The 10,617-nt window shown below is 56.2% G+C and overlaps 1 protein-coding gene across 2 annotated transcripts; it reads right to left on the reverse strand.

Moving 5' to 3' along the window:
- Nucleotides 1-1,197: 1,197 nt before the first annotated feature.
- On the reverse strand, nt 1,198-7,447 carry ERAL1 (Era like 12S mitochondrial rRNA chaperone 1). 2 transcript variants are annotated; one of them, XM_074160569.1, is made up of 11 exons: nt 7,348-7,447; nt 6,901-7,053; nt 6,672-6,799; nt 6,511-6,588; nt 6,313-6,359; nt 5,938-5,999; nt 5,365-5,477; nt 4,471-4,863; nt 3,801-3,950; nt 3,455-3,535; nt 1,198-3,121 (listed from the first exon to the last, which is right to left on the reverse strand). In XM_074160569.1, the coding sequence occupies exons 1-11, from the start codon at nt 7,433-7,435 to the stop codon at nt 2,999-3,001; spliced, it is 1,416 nt and encodes a 471-aa protein (XP_074016670.1). In that variant the 5' UTR covers nt 7,436-7,447; the 3' UTR covers nt 1,198-2,998. The 2 variants fall into 2 exon arrangements, with proteins under 2 accessions (XP_074016670.1, XP_074016669.1); XM_074160568.1 differs by having other exon boundaries at nt 6,901-7,077.
- Between the last annotated feature and the right edge of the window lie 3,170 nt (nt 7,448-10,617).

Here is a 10,617-nt window from a genome sequence, read left to right on the forward strand (position 1 = left end):
CGCGGGCACCCCACCGCCACCGCCGCCGCCCCGCCCCGCGGTGGGGAGGGGAGCGCCGCGCCACGGCGCCCCCTGGCGGCCCACGGGAAGAGCCTACAGCGCCGAGCACCGGAGGGGAGGGGGAAGATCAACCGGAGGGGAGAGGGAGGGGGCTCAACCGCAGGGTGTCCAGGCCGGCCCCGGTGATGCCCGGACCAAGAAAGCTTCGGCGACCCCCTCTCCCCCTCCACCAACACCATCACCTTCCTGAAGTCAATTAACACACACCCCCCCCCGATGGAGGAAAGCAGCAGTTTCCAGTGACGTGACTGGCTTGCCACGTGTTAATTAGCCTAATTATCAAACCTCATTAACAGGAGAGACATCCAAACTTCATTAACGGGAGAAAGCGAGAGGCTTCTCGAACAACCTGGTCTGGAGGGAGATGTCCCTGCCCATGGGGGTTTGGAACTAGATGATCTTTAAGGTTCCTTCCAACCCAACCCATTCCATGGTTCTATGACTTCATCCCTGCCCGCACCGGGAGCGTTTCCATCGCCCCCAGTACCAGCCACAGCTCTGGGTGCTCGGCTTCATCCCTTTGGGAAGGAGTCTGGGACAAGGCTCTGTGGAAGGGGGGCTAAAAAGAAAGCTGGAGAGATGACTTTTTACAAGGGCACGTAGGGACAGGATGAGGGGTAACAGTTTTAAGCTGAAAAGGGGGAAATTTAGATTAGATATTAGGAAGAAATTCTTTCCTGTGAGGGTGGTGAAACACTGGCCCAGGCTGCCCACAGAAGCTGTGGATGCCCCATCCCTGGAGGGGTTCAAGGCCAGGCTGGATGGGGCTTTGAGCAACCTGGTCTGGCGGGAGGTGTCCCTGCCCAGGGCAGGGGGGTTGGAACGAGATGGTCTTTAAGGTCCCTTCCAACCCAAACCATTCCATGATCCTGACCTCCACCTGCACAGAGGGAACGCCCCCCCCTGTTGCCCCCACCTGATGAAATGCCTCCGACCCCTCAAAGCAGGCTTACCCAGCTTTCTTCCAAGGTGTAACCTTCAGACACCGCAAGCTGAGAAACGGGATCTAAGCTCGGCTGGGAAGAAAGGAGGAAAGACATAAAAGCGTCCTGTTTTTAGCTGGAATAAAATGGATGGAAGGTGTAGGCCGTGAGGTCTGGCTGCCAGGGAGGAAGAAAGGAGCGGAGAACAATCGCTTGTGCTGGGACCTCATTTTATTGCAAGTAAAATACAAAAGTTGCAGAGAAACCTTCAAGGGAGCGCAGTGTTTTCCCCTGCTTGGGGAAAACAAGGCAGGCCACACTCTGGAGGCTTCTCAACCCAGCTTTCAGGTGATCCTGCATTCCTGGCAGCAGAATCCCCCAGCAGCCCAGACACAGGCTTTTCCCAGTGCTGGTAAAGCATCTCCTTGGCACTGCACCAGAGAGGGGATGGTGGGCACAGGATTTGCTCAACAGCTTTGGGTTCCAGGCAGGAGCAGAGTCCTCAGCAGACCCTACCAGATCTCCTCATTTAACTGTCGGGGCAGGAGCCTGGGGTCTCCACATGTTAATTTATAACTCAGGGATGTTAATTTATAACAGCACAGGGGATTTACCTGGAATTCTGGCAGGAAGCTACTCAGTGCTGCAAATACTTGAGCACAGTGGTGAACAGAGACAAAACTCAAGCCCCCAGACACCAGGTCCCACTGCTGTTCCCTCTTTGGGCTCTTCTTCAGCTGCGACAGCCTCTCCGTTCGTACCTGCAACCCTCATACAAAATGTAATGACTTTACAGTAATGTTGGTGCAATAAACTATTCAAATTCCTAAGAAAGGGGGGCTACTCTGGCTTTCCATGATGAGCAAGCCACTCTGAAGAACTAAGCATCTATGAGATGCTGCTAGGGGCATCTTCAGACCAAAACACTCAACATCCAGAGGGGTGGACAGGCAGGACCCCACTGGGCACCAGAAACAAGATGTGAAGAGGCAGAAAGACACCTATTCCCTGCTCCGTTTCCCCTTCTGATTAACGTGCTCCAGCAAACACTCACAAGCCCATGCTCTGATCTCCCTGCTCCTCTCACCAGTGGTCAGGGAAGCAGCTCGTACACACACACCGAGAACAGATCATGGTTCCATTTCTCTGCTTCTCCAGAAATCCACTCAGAAGAGTCTGTGACCAGACCCATCCCTCTGGAGCGAGAGCCACGTGCCAGGAGCAGTGAACTGCTAAGGAAGTTGGAAGAAAGGATAACAGGGGAAAGAGAAGGAACAAGCATTTTTCCAGATTAATGCACAGAAGAGGTCAAAATAAAAGCAGCAGCTGGCAGTTGTCTAAGAGGATGGTGCACACAAGCCTGTGGGCAGGCAGGAGTTGGAAACCACTGGCCTTTGCGATCTACAGAGAGTTTAAGAGCTCCCTCCGTCACCCCCAGTCATTTCTGCTAGCCCACAAACCCCTCCACTCAGGCTGCTTGGGCAACACTGACCCCCTACACGGTCATACACTCAGTCCCGGGAATTTCGCCAGCCAACACAAGACCACCACGTGGACAGGGGTCGCCTCTTCCTCATGCACGACCACTGCTCTGCTGGAGTCACTCAGCCTTCAGAAGGGACAATAAACGTGTGCTGGTAACTCTTCACTGCAACCCTTTGTCCGCTAAAAGACAGAAGAAGCTCCTGAACTTCCAGGCACAAACACTTGACAGCAAGGACAGAGGACACAGCCCCAGAGAAGTGGATGAGAGCTCTGTAAACACAGTGCGTGCAGCTGGTTCTCTGATGTCCATCCCCAGCTTCCACAAGACAAGGTGCCATAGAAGATGATTTTATTCCAGCTTGGGCCATTCTCCCAAAGAATAATATATTCTACTTCAGCTCACTATATTGATTCCATCATCCTCTGTTTCTGGATTGAACAAAGGTGCCAAGATATCCGCAGGGGAAAACAGGACCGGTTTCTCCGCATGACCAGAGAGCTCAAGGGCTGTTAAAACATACGCAAAGAGCTCAACTCTTCATATCCACCCTCAGCTTCAAGCGGACGTCACACAGGAAAACGTTCATCAGGTCCTGTCCAGCCTCCTGAGCAATCCTGCTGATAACCTTACCTCTTCTTCCAATCAACATCATCTGCATTAAAACCCAGAGAGAAGATCATCACACTCATCCTTACGTTGCATAACTGCCGGGAGGAATCACCCAGGAAAACAACAGTGCAGCCATGGAAGCAATCAAAGGGGATATAGCAGTTGGGGAAATCCCGAGAACAAACCATGGGCAAGCGGCCACTTTGGAAAGGTGTAAACTGTCACTGAACAGCCTGTGACTGCGTCAGGCACTGGCTCTTCCCAACAGAGACCCCACAACTGATGGAGAGAGGATCACAGCCAAGATGCACATGCACTGTTCCTAGGGAACCTCCTTTCATGCTACCCAGTGTCCCATCTCTCTTCTGTTACTCACCACATGAGACTTCCTTGGGACCAAGAGGTTCTGCACAATGAGGAGCTCCCCACTCGGTCCTTCCTCCCACATCTCAGTCACCTGCAACAGCAAACGCACACTCAGCAGTTCTGCAGAGCTCCTCAGGAATGGAAAACGCCACTTCCTCAGAGACGCCAGCTCAGCTCCCTGACACGAGCTCCCCTTCAAACACACAAAGGGTCTCACAGCACCTGACGTGCAAGTCCCAAGCCATCCCACCAAGCCTGTAAAGAGTTAAAACTTCAAACAAAGGGATTCTCATCACCGAGTCTGATATTTCCAATAAAATAGCTCAAAAGCAAGTCTGCTTGCGCATGCTTCCCACCTGAGTCACACCGTAGGGCACTTCCAGTGGCAGGTACTCCAGTATCTTCTCCCGGATGATATTATCACAGATCTCTTGGGGTGACTGGCTGGTCAAGACCTCGCTGTGAAACTCCCAAGGGCCTGGTTTGGCTTGCATCAGGAGGTACCGCTGTCGGCATAAAACACACATCACACCCATCAGCTGTCACGTACCACCCTCGCGGTGCCACCAATCCCTCCACTCATCTCATGCCACATCACTATGAGGACACTGCTGCTAGACTGGCATCAGGGCAGTAGTTCAGTATCTTTGGTGGGGAGAGGAGAAAGGGAAGCTTCTGAATCTCAAACCCCGCCAAAGGGTCACACTCCCCTAGAGCCATCTATATGAGTTATAAAATCCATAGTATCACCTGTAGGTGAAAGATAACGTGTTGGGTGGCTTCATCATTATGAACAGGATTCTGTTTGGAGAGCCCCAAATAAAGAGTTCTGCACAGAAAACTCTGGAGATACAGCATGGACGTGCTCCACATGGACAGATGACACTTCCCCCTTGCATCCCAGGTCAAGAACAGCAGCTCTGCTGCTTCCTCACAGGAGCTGAAGCTCAGTATGAAGTACCAGGGTCCCACAAGGGTAAGAGCACACCAGCCTCAAAGTATAAGAGAAGTTCAGACCGCAGTTACCTTGAGTGTATCCACCTCTTCCCCATGGAGAGCTGCCAACATGAAGATCTCCTGGAAGCACGGCCAGCCTTTCATATTTTTTAGATCTCTGGGTCCATAGCATTTTGGCCCTTGTGCTCCTTCTGTGACAAGCCTGGACTCGGAAGCCTTCATATCACCGCTGTTGTCTGAGCTATGGCCTTCCTGGACTTGATCCGCTTCCTGCGGACAGTGAGGCTCACGGGCCCTGTTCTCAGGTGGAGAAGTCCGAGTTATTTGAAGAGGAGTCTTTGCTGAAGAACTGGAATTATCTTTAAATGCAGATCTCGCTTCCAGTTTCCTTCCATTTACAATTCCCTCTGTTAGCTCATTTACTAATTCCAGGAGGATGAACTTCTTCTTCAGCAGATCCACCTAACATGAGAGAGAGAGGTATCAGGAATTTGTCCTAATTTTGGTTGGCAGCTGGGCCCTGGAGCCAGAAGAAACCACCCAAGGGATGCAGCTGTTGCAGGACAAGGCTTCCTGGCCAGACAGTTTTCCGACTAGAGGCCAAACCCAGTGTGTGCCAGCAGTTCCAGTACGGTTTGTCCAAACACTCTTAACTTGACAGCAACACATACTCAGTCAGCTCTGCTGAGATTCTCGCTGACCAAACCCACAGCGGTGCCAGCTCCTCTTCCCAGGCTGATTTAAACCCCAGCCTGCAGGATATAGATTCAGGGATGTGTGGGCAGGTAACATGTATACATACGTACACACACACTTAAATATTCTGGAGTAGAGGGGGAAAACGGTGTCTTTTAACATTTTCAGACTCAGTGACCTGAAAACACATCGCTGGTGATGCCCAGCACTGTCTGAAAACACTGGTGTAACTGACTGTAGAAGGTAAAGAACAAGCTCCTTGTTTACCTTGTTCAGAACCAGGACACTGGGGATCTCAGGAAACTCAGAAAGACACTTCAGCACCTCCTTGCTAAGACAGTTTCGTGTCCAGTGATCTGATACATCCACTAAAACCAGAACTGCCAGAAAAGAGGGAGGGAAACATCATGAATCTGCATTTTCCAAAACATTTGCTTTCAGCTTCTCTACAGCCTATGGTTGAATCACTTCCCTCCTGCTGCTGCTTCTCTCTCTTCTACAGGAGAGTATGCAGATGGAACCAAAAAAGGAGCATTTTAAGTGATAAAACAATAAAATTCAGTTTGCACCTGTCATCCCAGTGACATCACACATACTAAAACTCAACATCCAAGACCAATTATTAACCCAAGCTGCCTCCCTTCAGCACCAGCCAATTCCTACCCACTCCTCAGCTCAATATTTCAAATATTTTCACTGCCTTTCCCACCTCCCTCCTAGTTCACGCTCCCAGGGCTGCCTTTGCTGCCCAGTAAACATTCGGATACCACAGCTATAGGGCTGTAAACTTCTGTGGCAGATAAAGGGTTTGGCTTGATCCAAGAAGAGTTGAGTACCCACCTAAATCCGCATGTTTCATGCTGTCCCATGGGTCTGTCAGCATGGCTTCATCTAATTTATGTCTGAAAGACAAATGCGAATTAGGAAGCCAGACACACTCAATCATAATCGTCTTATTTCCCCCTCAAATGGGGAGAAAACGTTGTTTTCCATCAGTCCAGCTGACACAAAGCTGTCTTATGGGCTGTGACATCCCCCAAGGGATTCCCACAGGCTCTGTGTGCTACTGAAATTGCAACAATAAAAGAGTTCAGAGACCAAAGCAAGACTAAAAATACACAGTCTTGTCACTCATACTTTACAAAATCACTCTCTGGTTTTATCAGACCTCAACAGACAGAACCTCCCCTGCTCTCCCCCCAACAGCAGTGATACCTTTTGGCTTTAAAGGGACTAGTGAGGCCAGGTGTGTCCAGAATGATCTAGAAAAAAGAAAAGACAAGTCTTGTAAGTTAGCGACCAAGCTAAAAATTTATATTTGTGCAATTAGAAGCGACCACACAGGATGCAAATGACACAATCCTGCACTTTCTGGCTAAGTGACCCCAGGCAGGAGCAGGTCTGGAAGCTTACCAGTTGCGTGTCCTCATACGTGACGACACCACGGGCTTTGCATCGGGTTGTGTGCACTTTCCGAGAGACAGGGAAAACCTGTAAGAAATTAAACTCATTACACAGTCACAATATGTCAAATGGCTATTTAGCAGCCTGAACTTGTTCCACCCCAGCTTTACCTTTCTGCCCAAGAGCTGATTAGAGAGGGTGGACTTCCCAGCATTTGGTGCTCCGATGATAGCAATTCTTAAAACCTTGGGGTTCTGGGGCTGGTCAGGCTTATTCTGTAACAGGCGGTCTTGCTCCTCTGCCAGTGAAAAAAAGGAGTCTGAATGTTGCCAAATCCCATAGTGGGGCAGGACCATCCGTCCCGGTGTGAGGACCCAGGTGGTGGCTGGTACTACTCACTTTTGTTGGTGGCAACGGGCGGTGGGTGTTGGCCCAGGGAGTTGCTCGGCTTCTCCGTGGGGATGCCCAGGATGCTGCCCAGTGCCGAGCTGCTCCCGCTCCAGCGGGCAGGGAGCACGGCGGCCCGCGGGGTGCAGCTCTCCAGGAGACGGGCTGGAAGGATAGCAGCAGCAAATACTGCATATACGGAAGAACTGCGCATACCAAAAAAGCCCCAAAAACGTGTCGTTCCTTTTCTCCCCACTCTGCAGCGCCCGGGCAGCGCTCCCCCCTCACCCAAGGCCTCTGGACCGGCGCCGGAGCACCGATATCGGCCCGCCCCGGCCTCACGCCCCCACTCCACAGCGGCCCCACCACCACGCTCGTCTCAGAAACGCGCCCCGCGACGGCCTCACGGCCCCGGCCGCTCCCAGAGCGAGTCCTCGGCCCCAACCGCGTCTGTCTCACCCGGGCCCGGCAGGAGCGGCCCCGCCGCGGCGGCCCTCAGGGCCCAGCGCACGGCTCGAGCCGCCGCCATGGCGGCGGGCGCCGCCATGTTGCCCCGCCGCGGGGCAGGCTGGGAGCGCGAGCGGCGCCCGCCCTCATTGGCGCAGCGCGAGGGAGCATAGAGAGGAGGTGGCCGGTGCCAGCGCGCCGCCGTCCGCCGCAGGGGGTTGTGGGGAGGAAGCGGGCCGTGCGGGCTGGCGTGGGTGGGGCAGGGGCGGGGAGTGGGCGGAAGACGCGGGAGCGCCCCCTGCCGGTCCCGCCACGCACCCCAGTGCCCCCAGTGCTTCCAGTGCCCCCGTCACACAACTCCCACAGCCCAGCGTGTCCCAGTGCTCCCTACAACACTCCCCAGTCCACCCCAGTGCACCCCCAGTCTGCCCAGTAACCCCCAGTCGGCCCCCGCAACCAAACCCATGCATCCAGCTACACCTCCATGCCCCCCAGCAAGCCCCAGTGCTCCCAGTTACCCCCCCTGCGATGCAACCCTGTGCATTCCCGTGCTCCCGCTGCCATACACCCCAGTGCTCCCCAAGTCTCTCCAGTCCCCCCAAAATGTATCCCAGTGCCTCCCAGTTCTCCCCAGTGCTCCCTGCCATACAGCCCAATGCTCCCCAAGTCTCCCCAGTCCCCCCACAACACACCCCAGTGCCTCCCAGTTCTCCCCAGTGCCCCTGGCAACACACCCCGATGCACCCCAATGCCCCCTCCACCCCAGGAGTGGACCCCAAGGGACTCCAGGCCCCCCCTACACCCAAATGCACCCCAAAGTTCCCCCTCCCACCCCGCACCCCTGAGCCCACCACCACCCCAGTACACCCAGTGACCCAGCCCCGCCACTGGGCCCGGAGCCCCCGGGGGACGAGGTGAGGAAGGAGAGCCAGAGCCGTGGTGCTGTAACCCCTTTTATTGCCCCGTACCCCATCTCCTCCCCAGCTCCATCGCTGTGTCCGTGCCATGCCATGGCGTGGTGCGCCGGGACACGCTGTGCCGTGCCATGGCGTGCCGTGCCATCATCATCTCGTGCCGTGCCGCGTGCCCAACCGTCAGCAGAACCGTTACCATTACTAAACTCAGTAATGGTAACGGTTTCCCCGCCGGCTGTAGGTCCCTGGCTGCGCCCGGAGCTGCCCGCACCTCAGGGTGCACCCGTGTCCCCCCCCAGTCTCCCTACCCCCCCATAAACCCCCCCCCCGAGCTTGTCCCCCCCTCTCCCGTGTCCCCCCGCCCCGCGTTGTCGTGGTCCCACGTGGCAGCCCGGCTCCGGGCCCGTCGGGGGGTGCAGCCCGGGGGAGTACATCATCTATACTGTAGTGTCTCATAGCGAACTTACAGTATACGATGATATCCTGCCCCGGGGCGGCAGGCAGCCTGCCGTGGAGGGGGGGGGGCGACGCGCAGAGCAGCGCCTGCATGGGGGGAGGAGAGCACGGTTAGAGACCACAGCACCAGGGCCACCACCTCCCCACCCCATCAACCCACTTCCCCGTCCCTGTCCCCTTGATTCTGCTGCCCCGGAGCAGAATGGAGGTTTCCAATGGCCTTCCCACCCCGGCATCCCTCCTACCCATCCGCTCTTTATGCCCCCCAGTCCCACCACCCTGGAGCAGGATGGAGGCTCTCAGTGGCCTCCCCATCCCAGCATCCCCCTACCCCCTCCTTGGCCCCCCACTCCCACTACCCCAGAGCAGGACAGAGGCTCCCAATAGCCCCCCCCCCACCCCAGCATCCCCCCCACCCCATTCCTGTCCCCCCAGTCCTGCTATCCCAGAGCGGGACGAGGGCTTCCAATAGCCCCCCGACCCCAACTTCCTCCCTACCCCCTCCTTGTCCCCTCAGTCCCACCACCTCAGAGCAGGACAGCAGCTCCCGAGGAGGTGGCACCTACCTCTGGGGGTGGCACTGGGGCTTTGTGGGGTGCTGGGTCTGCACCCGCCTTATAAAACCTGCTCTGCCTCATCTGCATATCTCACATCTGCACTGCACAGCTGGACGGGGCCCCTTAACCCCTCTGTGCCTGGGGGGGGCAGCTCCCCCCTAGCCTGGCATAGCCCATGGGGATCTTGGGGATGGGGGACTTGCAAGGGGTCCACCCCCTGTGCCTTTGCATTGCCCTGCAATGCCCCCCATCCTCCTGCCTTGACCCCTGTGGTCACCAGGATGGTCCCTCCTCATAGTTGGCGGTTCCCAAACTGGAAGAAACTGGTTCCCAGCTGCTGGGCGGGGGTTTTGGACATGGCAGGGTGGCAGCCCCGTGGGGATGGGGACTGGGGTGGTGGTTGGGGGACATGTGGGTGCAGGCACCCCCAGATGAGGCACACGCATGTGGGTGCAGGGAACTTGTGTCCCCCCAGGGTGGGTGGCCACCAAAGCGCTGTGTCCCCTGGCCATATATGCTCCCCTGAGGGACATGTCCCCTGGCAGCGTGTCCATCCCACCCAAAAAGAATGTGTCCCCCAGCCCTGTGTGAACCTGGAGGGACATGTCCCCTGGGAACACATGTCCCCTGCCTGCATGTGGCCCCCCTCAGGGGAAAGTGTCCTCTGGAGAGATGTATCCTCCAGCTGTGTGTCCCCAAAGGACATGCCCCTCTGGCTACGCATGTCCCCAAATGGCTGCAGCTCCTGGCTATGTGTGTCACCTGCCTGTGCATGACCCTGGTCATACGTGTCTCCCAACCACGCGTGTCCCCAGCCCTGTCTGTCCCCACAGGGCCACATCCTGCAGCGAGCCGTGCCATTGCACCCGGTTGTTTGCACCCATGTTCCTGGAAGCCGCCTGCAGGGAGGTGATAATCCCCCGCCGGGACCGTCTGCGTGGGGGCCACGATAAGCAGCAGTGTCCAGCTATCAGGGACCCTGCCCTGTCACACGAGGTGTCCCCAGACCCGCTGTCACCTCTGGACAACAGGAACAGGGGCAGCATCACCCACATGCCCCCCAGCCTGGCCAGACCCTGGCAGGAGGTGGCACAGGGTCAAGCCCTGGCGCTAGCCTGTCCCTGGGCAAGAGGACACCAGGACTTGGGGGCTGCAAAGGACTGTCCCCTCCTGTCCTCAGCCCCTGCTATGACCCAGAGGTATCCTGGGGGGCCTGTAATGCTCCCCAAACTGTGGCACAGGCACCCCAGCACCAAGAGTAGTCACGTAGGCAAAGTGTCCCCAAGAATTCCCCAAGCCTGGCCAGCCCCAGGTGAGCCCCATGGGACTGTCCCCATCTGGGCTGGCCCCTGAGC

The sequence above is a fragment of the Numenius arquata genome, chromosome 18 (assembly GCF_964106895.1).
Source record: "Numenius arquata chromosome 18, bNumArq3.hap1.1, whole genome shotgun sequence".
In the NCBI taxonomy this organism is placed as follows: domain Eukaryota; kingdom Metazoa; phylum Chordata; class Aves; order Charadriiformes; family Scolopacidae; genus Numenius; species Numenius arquata.